General features: G+C 44.9%; 1 protein-coding gene across 15 annotated transcripts in view; it reads left to right on the top strand.

The window, feature by feature from the left end:
• Positions 1-16,153, top strand: part of EPB41 (erythrocyte membrane protein band 4.1) — a 171,506-nt gene that overhangs the window by 150,798 nt on the left and 4,555 nt on the right. For 8 of the 15 annotated variants that reach the window (XM_037149213.2, XM_053660414.1, XM_037149207.2 and 5 more), the window contains 4 exons: positions 4,414-4,863; positions 6,052-6,180; positions 12,787-12,888; positions 13,974-14,054. In XM_037149213.2, coding sequence (XP_037005108.2) covers positions 4,414-4,863; positions 6,052-6,180; positions 12,787-12,888; positions 13,974-14,054 — 762 coding nt within the window. The remainder of the gene's footprint in view (positions 1-4,413; positions 4,864-6,051; positions 6,181-12,786; positions 12,889-13,973; positions 14,055-16,153) is intronic. The other 7 variants (XM_037149217.2, XM_037149216.2, XM_037149215.2 and 4 more) reach the window with 4 other exon arrangements.

The following is a 16,153-nucleotide window of genomic DNA, read 5'->3' as shown; positions in this document are numbered from 1 at the left end:
AAGAAAAACTGAGTGCATGAGTCGTAAGCTTGGTGAGGCGGTGTAAGAGCCAGAATGAAGATAGCAAGTGTGCAGTAGAAATAAGCAGACGCGTAAGGGAGACATCAACGTGGAATAGAAATGACTTGATGATATATCTATGGGAGGTGGTGGGTGAGTGTGAGGAAGGCATTGATATTCTCAGGATTCTGGCATGGAACACTGGGTGAATGATGGTGCCATGTACCAACACAACAGAAACGGTGGAGGAGGTTGGGGTGACAGGTCCAGACAGCAGCAGAGATGAGTTTAGTTCGGGGCACATTGCATTCCATATGCCTGGGAGGGTGTCCAGCAAGCAGTTGGCTGTGTTGTCCAAGGGATCTGGGCAACAGAGCCAACTGGAGAGGTTGGTTTGACCATATGTGAGAGTGCTTGCTGCAAGTGGTAATTTAGCCCAACTGTTATCCATTTTCTTTTTTTCCAAGGACTAACATATTAGGTGATCAGTAAATATTTGTTGAATTGATATTACTGTGGCTACAGCCTTTACCCTTGGTCTCTTCTGTACATGCTTTGAAAACAATGATTGATCTATCTAATTTTACTCAGCAGTAGGCAACTTTGGGCCACGTGGTGCTGGCCTGAACAATGTTTATCTTAATTTTATTGTTATTTTTTATGCTAATAAACATTATTTTATTTTTAAGTATACTCTATTGATTATGCTGTTACAATTGTCCCATTTTTTTCTTCTCTCCCCCTCCAGCCTGCACCCCATTCCCACCAGCATTCCCCCTCATTAGTTCATGTCCATGGGTCATACATATAAGTTCTTTGGCTTCTCCATTTCCTATACTATTCTTAACCTCCCCCTGTCTATTTTGTACCTACCAATTATGCTTTTTATTCCCTATACTTTTCCCCCCATTCTCTCTGTTTTCCTTCCCTGCTGATAACCCTCCATATGATCTCTATTTCTATGATTGTGTTTCTGTTCTGATTGTTTGCTTAGTTTGTTTTTGTTTTTTAGGTTCAGTTGTTGATAATTGTGTTTGTTGTCATTTTACTGTTCATAGTTTTGATTTTCTTCTTTTTCTTATAAGTCCCTTTAAGATTTCATATAGTAAAGGCTTGGTGATGATGAAGACCTTATCTGGGAAGCCCTTTATCTGCCTCCCACTCTGAATGAAAGCTTTGCTGAATAGAGTAGCAAAGGATGTAGGTCCTTGGATGTAGGTCCTTGCCTTTCATGACTTTGAATACTTCTTTCTAGCCCCTTCTTGCCTGTAAGGTTTCTCTTGAGAAATCAGCATATAGTCTTGCGGGAAGTCTTTTGTAACTAACTGTCTCTTTTTCTCTTGCTGCTTTTAAGATTTTCTCTTTATCTTTAATCTTGGGTAATGATGTGCTTTGGTGTGTTCCTCCTTGGGTCCAATTTCTTTGGGACTCTCTGACATTCCTGGACTTCCTGGAAGTGTATTTCCTTCACCAGATTAGGGAAGTTTTCCTTCATTTTTTCAAATAAGTTTTCAATTTCTTCCTGTTCCTTTTCTCCTTCTGGCGCCCCTGTAACTCAGATGTTGCATTATTTGAAATTGCCCTAGAGATTCCTAAGCCTCTCCTTATTTTTTTGAATTCTTGTTTCTTCATTCTGTTCTGGTTGAATGTTTATTTCTTCCTTCTGTTCCAAATCATTGACTGGAGTCCCAGTTTTCTTCCCTTCACTGTTGGTTCCCTGTATTTTGCTTTATTGCACTTTGCAATGCCTTTTCTTTTTCCTCTATTTTGCAACCGTACTCAACCAATTCTGTGAGCATCCTGATTACCAGTGTTTTGAACTCCACATCTGATAGGTTGGCTATCTCCTCGTTGCTTAGTTTTTTTATGGAGTTTCGATCTGTTCTTTCATTTGGGCCATATTTCTTTGTCTCAGCACACCTGTTACATTGTAAGCGGCAGAGCCTTGGATATTTGCCAGGGTGGGGCAATCCATGTTGCTGCATTGTGGCCTGTATGTGGGGGAGGGGTCTGAGAGGGAACAGTGCCACTTGCTCAGCTCTCTGCTGGCTTTCAGTCTCTTCCCCCGATACCCACAAACAAATTGGGCCCTTCTGATGCTGATTCCTGGGTCAGTGGGTGGGTTTGTGTGCATTCTAGGACCATGTGGGTCTCTCCAATGAACACACCTGTGAAGCTGGGAGTTTCTCTCACTGCTGCAATCCCCACAGGTTTTTTCAGCCAGAGGTTTTGAGGCTTTAGTGTCCTGTGCTGGAACCCTGGGTTGTGTGGTCTTTCTCCCCAGTTGTTCCTCCTGGCTTATCCTCACACGAATGTGGGACCTCCTGGTCTACCACCTTGCCGGGCATCTTCTGTACCTGGACGCCTGTCTCCACCCCTCCTACCAGTCCAGATGAATGTTTTTTCTTTAACTCCTTGGTGTCAGACTTCCATACAGTTCAATTTTCTGGCAGTTCTGGTTGTTTTTTGTTTTTAAATTTGTTGTCCTTCTTTTGGTTGTGTGAGGAAGCAAAGCACATCTACCTACACCTCTATCTTGACACCAATGGCTTCTTGATGACAGACTACACTTATCACTTGAGTATACTGGTACAAAACTGTCTCTTACTTGATTGATTACCTTAGGTATTTTCCTGGTTATTAATCACCCACCTCTGATGAAGTTCCTCTGTATGTGAATAGGTTTGGGTATGCTATTCACAGAGCCAGCATATAGCAATTTAAGGAAGACTATGTGTTTACTATCAGTTCATCTATTTTTGGATATTTCTACATCAGCTTGTCTAACCCAAAAGAAATGGTGAGATAAGTGCCCTAGAAAGTACAGAAGTTCGTTCTAGTGTCCCCAGACTGTAGCACATCAGCGGTGCTCAGATAATGTTGACTGACTTAAGTGAATTTGTATGGTACTTTGAATTTACACAGTGCTTTCTTATAGACTATTGCGTTTGATCTTCAGAACCCTGTGAGTCAAACCAAGTAGTATTCTCATTTTAAGTGTGAGGAAATTCATATACCCTTAGCAAGAATATTTTTGTGTCTCTGATACATCTGCAGAGACAGTTTCTATCGTCATTTCTCAATTCCATTTTTATGTCCTAAGTAATATTTATAACCCGTCACTGAGAGACCTGCCTGACTGTGATGCTGCCGACAATTTCAAGATGGTTCAGAAGAAAAGTCAGCCTGAGTTCGTGAGGATGCTGCATCTTTTCTTGCCTTAATAGAGAAGTTTTTTTTATTCATCACAAGTGGGCTGGTTTACAAGGAAAGGAGCAGCAGTGATTGTCTAAAATACAATCCATACAACGTGGTTTGAGTACCACAATGTGTAAGCTGGTCCAGGCGTATGCCATTTACTTCAGGAGCCTGAAAGACCGTTTGAAAAGAGTCCCTGTCTGTCATTAAGTCCCTGTGTGGTGTGCAGTGTGCAATTTGACCTCACCAAGATTTCAGGCCCAAGTGGCACTTTTACAGCTTTCTGGTGAGCACTTGCATTTGTAACTTTTCATTACGTTTGACTTCTGTTAGATTGTTCATTTTTCAGATGGCTTGTTCTTTTCCTGCTAATGTGAATTCCTTTCCTTCTTCTACCTCCAGCACCTTTCTTTAAAGTTTAGGAATAGGTCTATCTACTGTGACATGTTCTTCTCATCCTCATTCTCTTGGAAGTACTATTTTAGATCTGTTTTTCCTGTGATGTGAGGCATTTACCCAAAGAGGGAACTCTGTGTTGCCAGGGTTCATTTCCCTTAGGGGTTGGAGATGGTAGTCATTCATCTGTGAATAAATGACCTCAGCTGCTGGGCCATTTTTATTCTGTTTACAAATAAATGTTTCACTAGTTTTGATATTACATTTAATTTCATGGCAGTGATTGGATTAAGTGTGTGCTGGATGAACTTGACTTCTATGTCCCCACCAACCAAAGTCTAGATTATAGTATTAGGTGCTAGGATGATGATACATATGTCTTGGAGACGTGACATGTTTTCAACCTGATCAGGCTCCCTGAGGATGTTTTGATTGACTCACGTAAACTGGGTTGTACCCTGTGTATAGTAATGACTTGGGTATTTAGGAATGGCAAAGTACCGGTAACTGCTTTATGTAAGAAGAATGTGTCATAAAGGAAAGACCATAGTAATACAAAGTTCTTGACAGTGGGCAAAAGACATCAAAATTACTTCTCAGATTAACAGAGTTCCAGAAACATGACCAAAATGAAGTTGGAATTTACTTAAGCTGCTGACTTAATTCTTCTTTTGACTACTTTAGGAGCTAAGCTTATTGGTTTCTATGTGCATTAATATTATTAAGGCCTCTTAAAAGTCATTGTTGATTCTCAGAGTTCACTATATTTCCCACTTATTCCTAATATTCTTGCTTTTGTATGTGTTCATTTATTTGTAGAATGTAAATGGCATTCGCACAGAGGAGGCGGCTCCCGTGACACAGGGGCCATCTGCCACCCCTGACTCTGAATGGGCGGGCCCCGAGCACTCAGTAATTCCTAGTCAGAGCCAGAGGACCGCCCCACCGGAGTGGCCACAAAGCTTTGACTTTGGCCCCCTCTCCATAAGCAGCAAGGAGGCAGAAGAGAAGGAGCAGGGGGAAGCTGGCTATCTTGATATTAAGGAAATGCCAAGAGCCCCGAGTGGGGAATGTGTAGGAGAGGAGGATCAGGCCGGTGCCTCACAGGTCCCAGTGTCGCCAGCTTCCTCTCAGCTGCAACTCGGTGAGACAAAGGCAGAGAGTAGTGAAGAGCGTGCCACACCAGGAGAGCCGCTGGGAAAGCAGGACGGGCCATTTCTTGACTCCCGTGTGGGTAACCAGTTCCCCACCCTCATTCGAAGTTTCCAGGTAGTAACTGATTCAGCGGCGCAGGTTGGATGACTCCGTCGGGAGAGGGCCCGAATCTGTTCGGTGGAGGAGGTGGTGGTGGTGGTGCGGGCAGTGGCCTCTCTGCTGTTTTCAGAACCACAGAATAAAATGGAAGCCCTTGATCACTCTAAAGAAATTTAGCCAGAGGAATCACCTCCATGGCTGCAAAATGCTTTCCCCCCATGACTTAACAGGACTCTTGGGGGTAAACTCCAGCTGTTCACCGTGATGAAGCTGGTGTGTGTTTTTCTTCCTTGGTCAAGATGGGCAATGAGAAGAGGTGAATTTCTGACTTATATGATGAGGGGCCTACAGTGTCCTGAGACTGTGCTCGAAAAACTAAAATACACTTAATTAGAAGGGGTGACTGATTTTATTATGAGATTTCAGGCCCCCCCAAATTATTTATGTATTTCAGCCACGCAGTACAGCTCACCACTCCCACTGACCCCACCCACAGGGGCTTCCGTGATTGCAGGCACTAATCTATGCTGAGGTGGACGGCCACTTAACTTTATCACAATCAATTGCTAGTTTTAGGGTGGTTTATAGTCTTGGGGAAGGTGAACTGTTGGATAAGTAGCCTTTGATATTCTACTAATATTCATTCTTCTGAAATTCTGAGATTAATCACCAGGTGGTGGTAGAACTGATTTTTTTTTTTCCCAGTTTCCCAAATACTGTTTCTTCTCAATCCCTCCAAAGTGAATGTCTGACATTGATTTGAAAGAAGTTAATGAATTCAGGGTAATGCATTTCAATGCCACTGCTGTTTCATGTACCATTTGAACTAAGCAGAGGAGCTACAGCTGATTTTCTTAATGGCACAGTCGGAAGGACAAACAAAAAAGACAGCTATTTGGCAAATGGTTTTATATTCAAATTCTGAAGGTCAGTCTGAAGTGCTTTTTATCACCGATCATAATCGTCTGATCCTCTAGCCTTCCATTAAGCATATGGAAGTGATTACCGTAATGCTGTTCTTTAATAGCTCTCAGGATTTGACACCTTGTCAGAGCTACCTTGGAGTAGTGTCCAAATCTTGGGCAGAGGTGGAACTAGCCCTCTGCTTGGTTAGAGCTGTCACTTTGATCAGGTCAATGTCAGAAGATGAACCCTCCAGAGCCTTCGGAAGGCCCTGGTGACCGTTGCTTTACTGCTCCGCAGCCTCCCCTGGTGAAGACCCAGACCGTCACCCTCTCAGATGCTGCCGATGTTGTGAAGAGTGAGATCCCGACCAAAGACGTCCCCATTGTCCACACTGAGACCAAGACCATCACCTATGAGGCTGCTCAGGTAGGACACCGTTTAATGTTTCAGAACCAAAGACAGAATAAACACAGTAAATAACCTTTTCCCACAGGGCGCCTAATTATTTGCTCCAAATAATGCTAGGCTTTTCTGGGCCATTTTTTTAGGAGGGTTTCACTGATCTAAGAATGCTCCAAAGAAGTGGTCCCCCACCTTTTTGGCACCTGTATGGACTGGGGGGAGGGGAGGAGACAGCAGGAGGTAAGCTTCCCTCTCCTGCTGTGAGCCCTGGTTCCTAATATGCCTTTGACTGGTACTGGTGGCCTGGGGGCTGGGGACCAGTAATTTATTAACATCAAAACTGCCTCGGATCTGACTGTTTATATCCACCCAATTCACTGAGGGAGGGCAGTCCAGTGTAATGGTGAAGAATATGAGCTTTGGGTCAAACAAACCAGAGTGCAGGTACTGGCCTCTCCATTTGTTAAGTTAAGCAAGTAACTGAACATCTCTGAGCCTTGATGCCCTGCCTCCCCACCTCCAGCCACATGATGTTAGCTGCCTTATGATTTTGTTATGAAGATTACATAAGACATTGCCCTGGCCAGCATGGGATGCCCAGTTGGTTGGGCATATTCATCCCACAAAGGAAAAGATTGCTGGTTTGATTCCTGGCCAGGGCACATGCCTGGGTTGCGGGCCTGGTCCCCAGCTGGGGCACATGCGAGAGGCAACCAATTGATACTTTTCTCCCTTTCTTTCTCCCTCCTTTCCCCTCTCTCTAAAAATAAAGAAATCAAATCTTTTTTAAAAAGATTATATAAGACATAGTAGTGCATGGAATTAACTTGAACATCAAGCCTGAAAGCATAAATAACTGCTATAATAATTATGATCAATTCAGTACAATTAAATTTAATATCACATAAGATTCTTTGTATTTAAAATTTTTGTTTGCTTCCTACTTTTAATAACATTTCTCTTCCTTATTGGCAATTTAAATGAGCTAGGGTTGCTTATGTTGTTTTTCTTTCCTGTTTTAATTCACAGAAGCCAACAGTAAGAAAAACTTTTCCCTCTATAAACTGAACTGTTAATCCTTCCTGCAGTGAGCATTTCTTGAGCGTTTCTTTATTAGGCCAAAGCAATGTCCACGGTAAACACAGGCCCTGCCCTCTGGAACTTACGTTCAGTCAGGAGAGACAGGCCATAAAACACATAAATAACTGTAAGTTTGGGACAGTGGCAAGTGCTGTAAAGAAAGTAAGCTAAAATAAAGAGTTAGACGACCTGGGACTACATGAGATTGCTACTTTGGGGCTGGAATTGTCTGGAAAATCCTCTCTGAGGAGCAGATATTTTGGCCAAAAGGCCTTGCTGATTCAGAATGACCAGCTGGATCACTTGAAGCAAATCATCAGTCTCTCTAAGCCTCTGGCTCCTCAGCTGTAGAATGGGGATAATACTACCTACCATCGCAAGGTTTGGGGAGGATCCAGTGAAAGGATGTCTGTAAAGTGCTTAGTTAATGTTAGAATGCTTCCCTTTTCTCTCTCTCCTGGGTGTGGAGCTTGCGTTTGGTAAATGATGAGCAGCTGTTTATCAGGACACGTTTTTTCATAGTGGTGAGAAAGTGGCCTCATTAAAGCCGTGATTTTGGAAGATGATTCCTAAAGTTGTGTCCTGAATACCTGAAAGCGGGGGACGCCTGCAGACAGGAGCAGGTCTGGGCGATCCTTGCAGAGAACTGACGTGTAGCCTGAGGAAGTAAGAGGGGGCTGTGGCAGCAAGAGGGACAGAAGTGAGTGAACAGGACCTGGCAGTGAAGGGGACTGAAAAAGGAGGGCAGAGGAAATCGCTTCGAGATCGTGGGCACAGTTAGCCAGAGGGGGTAGGAAATACTTAGTTGCTTGTGGGAGGGAGCCCTTTAATATGTCACTGCTATGGAAACAACCTACCTGGCCGTCAGTGGGGCACAGGTTAAATGAATTAGGGTCCATCCCATTAAGGTAATTCTGAGCAGCTATTTTGAAAAGCATCCAATGAGAATCATCTACATGATAAATTGGTAAGTGAAAAAGCACAGTATAAAATGGAAATAACCTGTAGAAAAAAAATGCCTGGTGCATGATAAGTGCCAGATAATTCTTTGCCATTGTTATTATTTATTTTATTATAAGTATTTTTATTTTTATTTATTTATTTTAATATATTTTATTGATTATGCCATTACAGTTCTATTTTCCCCTTCATTCCCCTCCACCTGCACACCCTCTCCCCCACTATTCCCCCCCTTTAGTTTATGACCACGTGTCTCAAGTTCTTTAGATTCTATATTTCCCATACTATTCTTGCCCTCCCTCCTATCTATTTTCTACCTACTGTCTATGCTACTTATTTTCTGTACCTTTTCCCCCCTTCTCCTTCTCCCACTCCCCTGTTGCTAACTCTCCATGTGATCTTCATTTCTATGGTTCTGCTCCTGATCTAGCTGTCCTCTTAGTTTGCTTTTGTTTTAGGTGTGGTTCTTAATAACTGTGAGTTTGCTGTCCTTTCACTGTTAATCTTTTTTATCTTCTTTTTATTAGGCAAGTCCCTTTAACATTTCATATAAGGGCTTGGTGATGATGAACTCCTTGAATTTGATTTTATCTGAGAAGCACTTTATCTGTCCTTCTATTCTAAATGAAAACTTTGCTGGATAGATCAATCTTGGTTGTAGGTCTTTGGATTTCATGACTTGGAATATTTCTTTCCAGCCCCTTCTTGTCTGTAGGTCTCTTTTGAGAAATCTGCTGACAGTCTGATGGGGACTCCGTTTTAGGTGACTATCCCCTTGTCGCTTGCTGCTTCTAGGATTCTCTCCTTCATTTTAATCTTGGCTAATGTAATGATGATGTGCCTTGGTGTGTTCTTTCTTGGGTCCAAGTTCTTTGGGACTCTCTGAGCTTCCTGGATTTCCTGGAAGTCTATTTCCTTTGCCAGATTGGGGAATTTCTCCTTTATTATTTGTTCAAATAAGTTTTCCACTCGTGGCTGTTCCTCTTCCCCTTCTGGTACCCCTATAATTCGGATGTTGGAACATTTAAAGATGTCCTGGAGGTTCCTAAGCCTCTCCTCATTTTTTTGAATTCTTGTTTCTTCATCCTTTTCTGTTTGGTCATTTTTTTCCTTTCTGGTCCACTCCTTTGATTTGAGTCCCAGTTTCCTTTTCATTGCTATTGGTTTCCTGTACATTTCCATTCATTTCAATTAGTTTAGCCTTCATATGTTCCTCTAATTTGTGACTAAAATCAACCAGTTCTGTGAGCATCCTGATCACCAGTGTTTTGAACTGTGCATCTGAAAGTTTGGCTATTTCTTCATCGCTTAGATTTATCAGCTTTGGGGCTCTGAGTTGTTCTTGAGCCATGTTTTGATCTGTTCGTGCCTGTTACGTATGAGGAGGTGTTCACCAGGGCGGGGCCACCGAGGTCGCTGGTTTGTGATGCTATATGTGGGGGCAGGTCAGAGAGAGGCCACCCAGGTCGCTGGTTTGTGATGCCATATGTGGGGGCAGGGTCAAAGAGGGACAATGGCGGTCTTCTCTGCCACTTTCCGCCACTGGGGCCTGTATGGTGTGTCTCACCACTCGCTCCTTCACCAGTTTATCTGCAAATGTGTGACCATGGTCAGCCCTCAGTGAGTTCACCGCCTTGCGCCCTCAGGTGGGTCCTCCCGCTTCTCCACACCTGGGATCCGCCCACGGCTGCCCGTGTGCCTGGGTTGTGTGCCCCGGTTGGTCCAGTGGATCTTTCCTGCCCAACCCCGCCCTGTTGCTGGCTCTGCCTCTCTTACTGGTTTGGCTAAAGGGTTCGTTGTTGTCAGACTTACATATAGTTCAATTTTCTGTGGTTTGGCTGTGTTTTTGTTGCTAAAACTCCGTTGTTTTTAAATTTGGTTGTGTAAGAAGGTGCAGTGCTTTCACCTATGCCTCCATCTTGGTGGAAGTCGGGAAGACTGTTTCTCATTATAAGTATTTTTACTTCTGTTTTTGTTATCTGGCCAGACAACTAAGCCCGGGAACCTTGTTATTTTTCCACAATCCCACTCTTAGGGAGACAGGGCGAGAGGAGATAGGGAGCCAGCACAGGGCTTTTTTGTTTGTGGAAATGTGCGGATATGTGCGCATGAGGTCCGGTTTACGTCCAGTGAGCTGCACAGGCTTTAAGTGTTCAGTTTGATCGGGTTGGGCAAATGTATATGCCTGTGTGACCAAGATACATTGGGGTGCAGAACATGTGCATCACTCCTTTCTGTGTAGCGTTTCCCAGCCGATCCCCACCCTTCTAGGCAGCTGCTCTGATTTCCGTCATCATAGTTTTGCCCGTTCTTGGACTTGATGTAAATAGAGTGTACTGCAGTACACTCTCGTGTCTGAATGTGTTTTTCAGGTTCATCCATGTTACATGAATCCGGTTCACTGCTTTTTATTGTCAAATAGTATGGCATTGTGTGAATATACCACAATTCATCCTTTTATTTGTTGATGGACATTTGAGCTGATTCCAGTTTGGGGCAAATATGACTAAAGCTGCTCTAAACATTTATGTGCAAGTCTTTCTGTGGACAGGTTTTCACTTATCTTGAGTAAACACCGAAGAGTAGAATTTCTGGGTCGCAGGATAAGTGGATGTTTAACTTTGTAAGCAGCCATCAAAGCCACAGTACCCTTTTGAGGAAACACTGGTGAGACGGTCACAGAAAAGAAGCCTGAGGTGTCATCCGCCACCCTCCTCGGGGACAGAAGGGGAGGAGCAAGGGGCTGGGGATCAGGTAGGAAACATTGAGGCACAGGTTTAGTGGAGGAGGGACTCTTTAAAAAGGCTCAGCCCTCCTGGCATGCAAATTTATATTCTTATAACAATTTGTAAACCACTTTCAGTTCTGAGATCTTTTTCGGTCTCCGAGACAGGCGGAGCACACACTTCAGTCGGACCTAGTACGAATGGGAAGACTGAGCCTGAGAGGAGTCAGAATAACTTGCCCAGTTATTTGAGCCAAGATTCAAACCTCAGTCTTCAAACTTCAAAATTTGAAACCTCACAAAGTTTCCTCCCTGAAGTCCTAGTTCAAAAGCTTATTAACTATAGGTCCATGACCAGTCACTTAATCTCTCTGGACGTCAGTTTTCTTAACTGTACACAGTGAGTACAGTAATAACAGGACCTACTTCAGATACCGAGATGTGCGATTGAGATAACACTTGCATTATGTGCTTGACACATAGTAGGAGTGCAGTACATCTTAGTTAAGTCTGGATCTAAGGTAGGTGAGTGGGTCAGGGCTGAAGACAGTGTTGGTGAATGAGCCCGTTGTGCGGCGGTGCCACGTGTGTAGACTTAGGTGACACGGCTGCGCTCCCACTCTCCGTTTTGTCTGGATTCCCACCTGGACAGACGCAGCCAGCGACCTTCCTCCTTCCTAACTCTCTTCTCCTTCCTCCACCTGAGCACTGCCTGCCCATGTCAAAAGTTTCACCTTAATAAAATGTGGGCCTTCTCATAAAAAGATGGGAAGCCTCTGCTTATTATACAAATGACTGTGTAAAGGGGCCAGAAAAAGTAATAACCTGACACCTCTCACCTTTTTTGCTTCAGGATGCTTTATGAAAATAATTGCAATTCTCTAAATGCCCCTCTGGAACAGTGTGCAATACCAGTGCCAGGAACTTTAGGTCATTGTCAGGTGCGGCGCATGTGGCTATGAGTAGCCTCTGCCCCTTCAGTCTCATCTGTGTCCACCTGGGTTTGGGGTTCGCAGCAGCGAGTCACGCGGCCCAAATGACTGCCGACCCCTGCTCATCGCGTTGAGTGTGGCCCGGGCCGGCCATCTCTCTTTCTTTTGCTGACGTCATTTCTCAGCCTGACCATAGTGTGTTCGTTTTGGTCGTATGTAATGCGCTCCAGAGGAACAAGAAGTACCCCAGTCCTCGGTCTCGAATTAGGTTAATTGTATAGCTCGGCATTTTGAAAACTTTTCAATCCCTCCTATAATAAGGAGGATCCATTTCAATAATAGTGTTGTTGTCAGAAATGCCATTGAGATATTATGTACATTTCCTTCCACTCTGCTTTAAAGGGACACTTCCTACTTCATTTGTTTCCAGTCTTCCGTCTCCATCTTCAAAGAGGATAGCTTGAGATTCCTTGGCTCACCAAATGAGCCACCTGGCCAGGGCTGGTTTTATTTATTTATTTAAATTTATTTATTAAGAGATCACTGTAGCCCTGTCCAAAGTGTCTCGGTTGGTCATCATCTTGAAGACCAAAGGGTCACGGGGTCAATTCCCGGGCCAGGGCACATCCCTAGGTTGTGGGTTTGTTCCACAGTCGGCGGGTACAAAATGAAATGAATTAATGCATTGATGTTTCTCTCCCTCTTGTTCTCCCTCCTTTTTCCTCTCTCTAAAAAAAAAAGAAAAAAATAGAAGAAAAAGAAAAGGAAAGGGAAGAAAAAATTTTTTAAAAAGGGAGAGAGAGAGAAGTCACTGTAAAGGAATCGGGTTTCTAATTTAGAATGTACAGCTGAAGAGCAAAACTGCACCCGGCAACGTTTGCCCGCAAAGCTTCCTGCAAGGTGCAGTGACGCTTGTCTCCCTCCCTTCTGCAGACTGAGGACAGCAATGGGGACTTGGACCCTGGAGTCTTGCTGACAGCTCAGACCATCACATCGGAGACCACCAGCAGCACCACCACGACTCAGATTACCAAGGTAACAGACCAGCCGGCACGCTCTTCTGGAACCCGGTAGCATGTCCAGTGTGCTGCCTCTCTGCAGGGAGGACTCTGGTCCATAAACAAGGGTTTTCTTCTCCATCCCTCCTGAGCCAAATTATTCCCAGTGTCCCAGGTGGGAAGGACCTGCTGCTTTCCCCAGGAATAAGTCTGGGGAGACCCTGTGAGTGTCCCTGCCTCCTGAGTGGTGTCATAAAGTCACATGTGCTTGTTCTCCTTACCTATCTGTCCATCTCTCTGGCTGGGGAGTCTTCTATCTGGCTGTGGAGATAAGTTTAAAAAGTCAGTTTAAGGGCAAGTGTTCTTGGTGTCTAAGCCACAACAATCAGGACCATGTCCAGGGTCAAGGCCATGGGACTGTAGTTTGGATACTGAAATACTGGAAGTGTCACAGCATTGCTTATGGGGACAGGAGGGACAACATATCCCCTCAGAAGATCAGAGATCCCTGTCTGCTGTAGTTACTACAGGAAAAGGCATTTTCCGACAAGTAAGAAATCTCGATCTCTGTCCGAGCTCCACCATCAGCACAGAGGTGACTGGAAGCCAGTTACTTAGCCTGGTCTAGACCTTGGTTTTCTTCATGTGTCAAGTCAGGAAACCTCCCCACCCTGAGGAGGTTATTTGAGGCTTTTTTGGCATCAGTAATATGAACACGCTTTAAAATAAAGGGCCCAATTTCAAGCTGCATAACACTTTTGGTCAGTCTTCTGATTTTTTTTCCTCCTGAAAAAATAATAAAATACACTGCTAAAGAATAAACAATACCTGTCTATTTTGTGTACTACTGAATTTTTATGGTATTTAGGAGGAAGAAAATGGGGAAAGGAAGTAAATAGAGAATTCTGATTTTTTGTTCAATGTATTAAAGATTTTTACCAATGCAAGGGGATAGAGGTGCGTTCATTTAGCAGGTGCAGCCAAGATTCTGGACAAGCACCTGAGAGGGCCGCTCTGCGCAGTACCAGCAGCAGGTCAAATTTGGGAGTGGAGCTTGCAGAATAATCTCTCGCTGTTTCTCTTTTCTTTCCTTCTCACATGACCACCTCCCTTTGGTTTCAGACTGTAAAAGGTGGGATATCAGAGACCCGGATCGAAAAGAGAATTGTGATCACAGGAGATGCTGATATTGACCATGATCAGGTGGGAATGCCGAGGAGATTGTGGGAATGGGAGGGGTCCCTGGGAAGGAAGGTTGATGGATGTAAAAGATACTCCTGCCAACTTCACCTCCAAAGAGCCCCCTCAGCTACTCTACCTCTTCCCCAAGAAGAAGGACAGCCCTGACCGGCTTGACTCAGTTGGTTGAGCATCGTCCTGCAAGGCAAAGGGTCAAATGTGCCCAACCCCCGTCAGGGCACATGCCTGGGCTGGGGCCTGGTCCCCAGCTGGAGCTCACGCGAGAGGCAACTGATTGATGTTTCTCTCACACATCGGTGTTTCTCTACCTCTTTTTCTCTCCCTTCTTCCCATTTCTCTAAGAATAAATAAAATCCTTAAAAAAAAGAAGAAGAAAGACAAAGGGAATCAGCTCACCAAAGCCTATGGGATGGGGTCCATAGATTGGGGAGCAAGGAAGTGTAATAGGAAGACACGGACTTTAGTCTCAAAACACCTGAGTTCCAATCCCAGGGCTTACCAAGTTCTAACGCTTAACTGCCCAGGCTTCCGCTTCCCCATCTATACAGTGGGCGTCTTAACACCTTCCTCTCAAGGTGGTTCTGAGAATCGGGTGAGAAATGGATGTCCAGTGTGTGGCACCTGGTGGGTTCCAAGTAAATGGAGCTGTTGCTCTTCGAGGGATACCTAGTACCTAAACCTGTGCTAGGGACAATTGATGACATCAAAGCAAAGGGAAGGTAGGACCGCTACCCTCAGGGCTGTCATAGCTGAGGAGACAACTAGCAGGACATGGACTTGACTTGCTTTCTGCCCTAGATCTAACACTAACTTGCTGTGTGACCTTGGGCAAAACACCTTGCCTCTGATTTTTTTCCTCTCCCAAAACAGTACATTGATCTAGATAATTTCTGGGCCCTTCTGAACTAAATTCTATGTTTTCATGTTAATTAGGTACTAATTGTGTGCTACAAGCAATTAGCAAATAATAAGGTCAGGATTAATGTTCCCAATTCCCTGCCAGAGAGGTTATGGCAGGAAAGCTGCAGAGAAGAGGGGGTGGAAGACACTGCATGCAAACGCCTCTGGAATCACTGACAGGAGCGCTGGAGCGGAGCTTCTGTGGCCTTTCTTCTGATGTGCTGAGTGCCTCAAAAAAGAGGAAAATAAAGCCTGAGCTGCAGTGCTGGTGGTTCTGTTGGTCGCAGGGTCGAGACTTACAGCTAAGAATGCTGGGCTCAGGGTCCCAGCAGCAAGGCTGCTCAGCCCGAGGGAGAGGCCTTGCAGCCCCAGCTCAGGGGATCCTGCTGCATCCCCAGCCTGCACCTGCCTCTTATCCGGGCTGATCTGGGCTCCGCTGTGTGCTCAGTCTGTGCTGGGCAGCAGGAGCAGCCGGCTACAAGGGTGTGTAGGGTTTGCGGCGAGACAGAGCTGGGTGGATCCCTGACTCCGTAGCTCACTGGTCGTTGTGTGCTCTTGAGCAAGGTATTTTATTTCTCTGAGATGTAGTTTCACCATCTACAGAATAAAGAAAATCATAGGTTTCTTTCAGGGTTGTTGTGACAAAGAGATGCTCCAGGGTCCCTCAGTTCTCCTGGGCACCGAGGGCTCTGTGAAGGATAGGTGTGCTCTCTGGGTGGGGGAGGGAAGTGCCCCAAGAAGGACTGACTGTTCAGGAGAAGTGCAATGCAGGCCTTCACTGTGAGGTAGGTGAAAGCCAGAGCAGCCAACTCGAGGGCTTGGGCTGGGCCTTGAAGCATGAGCAGAAAAGCTGGGCGAAAAGCAGTCAGGGAGGGTGAGCAGCGGCCTGTAGAGGTGGTGGCCCAACAGCGGCTTTCCTGGAGTCAAGAGACCAAAAGAGGGATCTCCCTTCTTCCCCCGTCCTTCCCGGTCCATCTTAGAGATGATTCTTTTTTTAAGAATAGATTTTATTTACTTTTAGAGAGAGGGAAGGGAAGGAGAAAGAGAGAGAAACATCAATCTGTGCTTGCCTCTCATGTGCCCCCTACTGGGGATCTGGCCTGCAACCCAGGCATGTGCTCTGACTGGGAATTGAACTGGCAACCCTTTGGTTTGCAGGCCTGCACTCAATCCACTGAGCTACACCAGGTGGGGCTAGAGAT

Source organism: Artibeus jamaicensis, unplaced genomic scaffold (assembly GCF_021234435.1).
Source record: "Artibeus jamaicensis isolate MK-2021 breed Jamaican fruit bat unplaced genomic scaffold, CSHL_Jam_final scaffold_847, whole genome shotgun sequence".
In the NCBI taxonomy this organism is placed as follows: Eukaryota; Metazoa; Chordata; class Mammalia; order Chiroptera; family Phyllostomidae; genus Artibeus; species Artibeus jamaicensis.
Note: the sequence above shows the minus strand (reverse complement) of the source record. Positions and strands in the feature narration are given on the sequence as shown.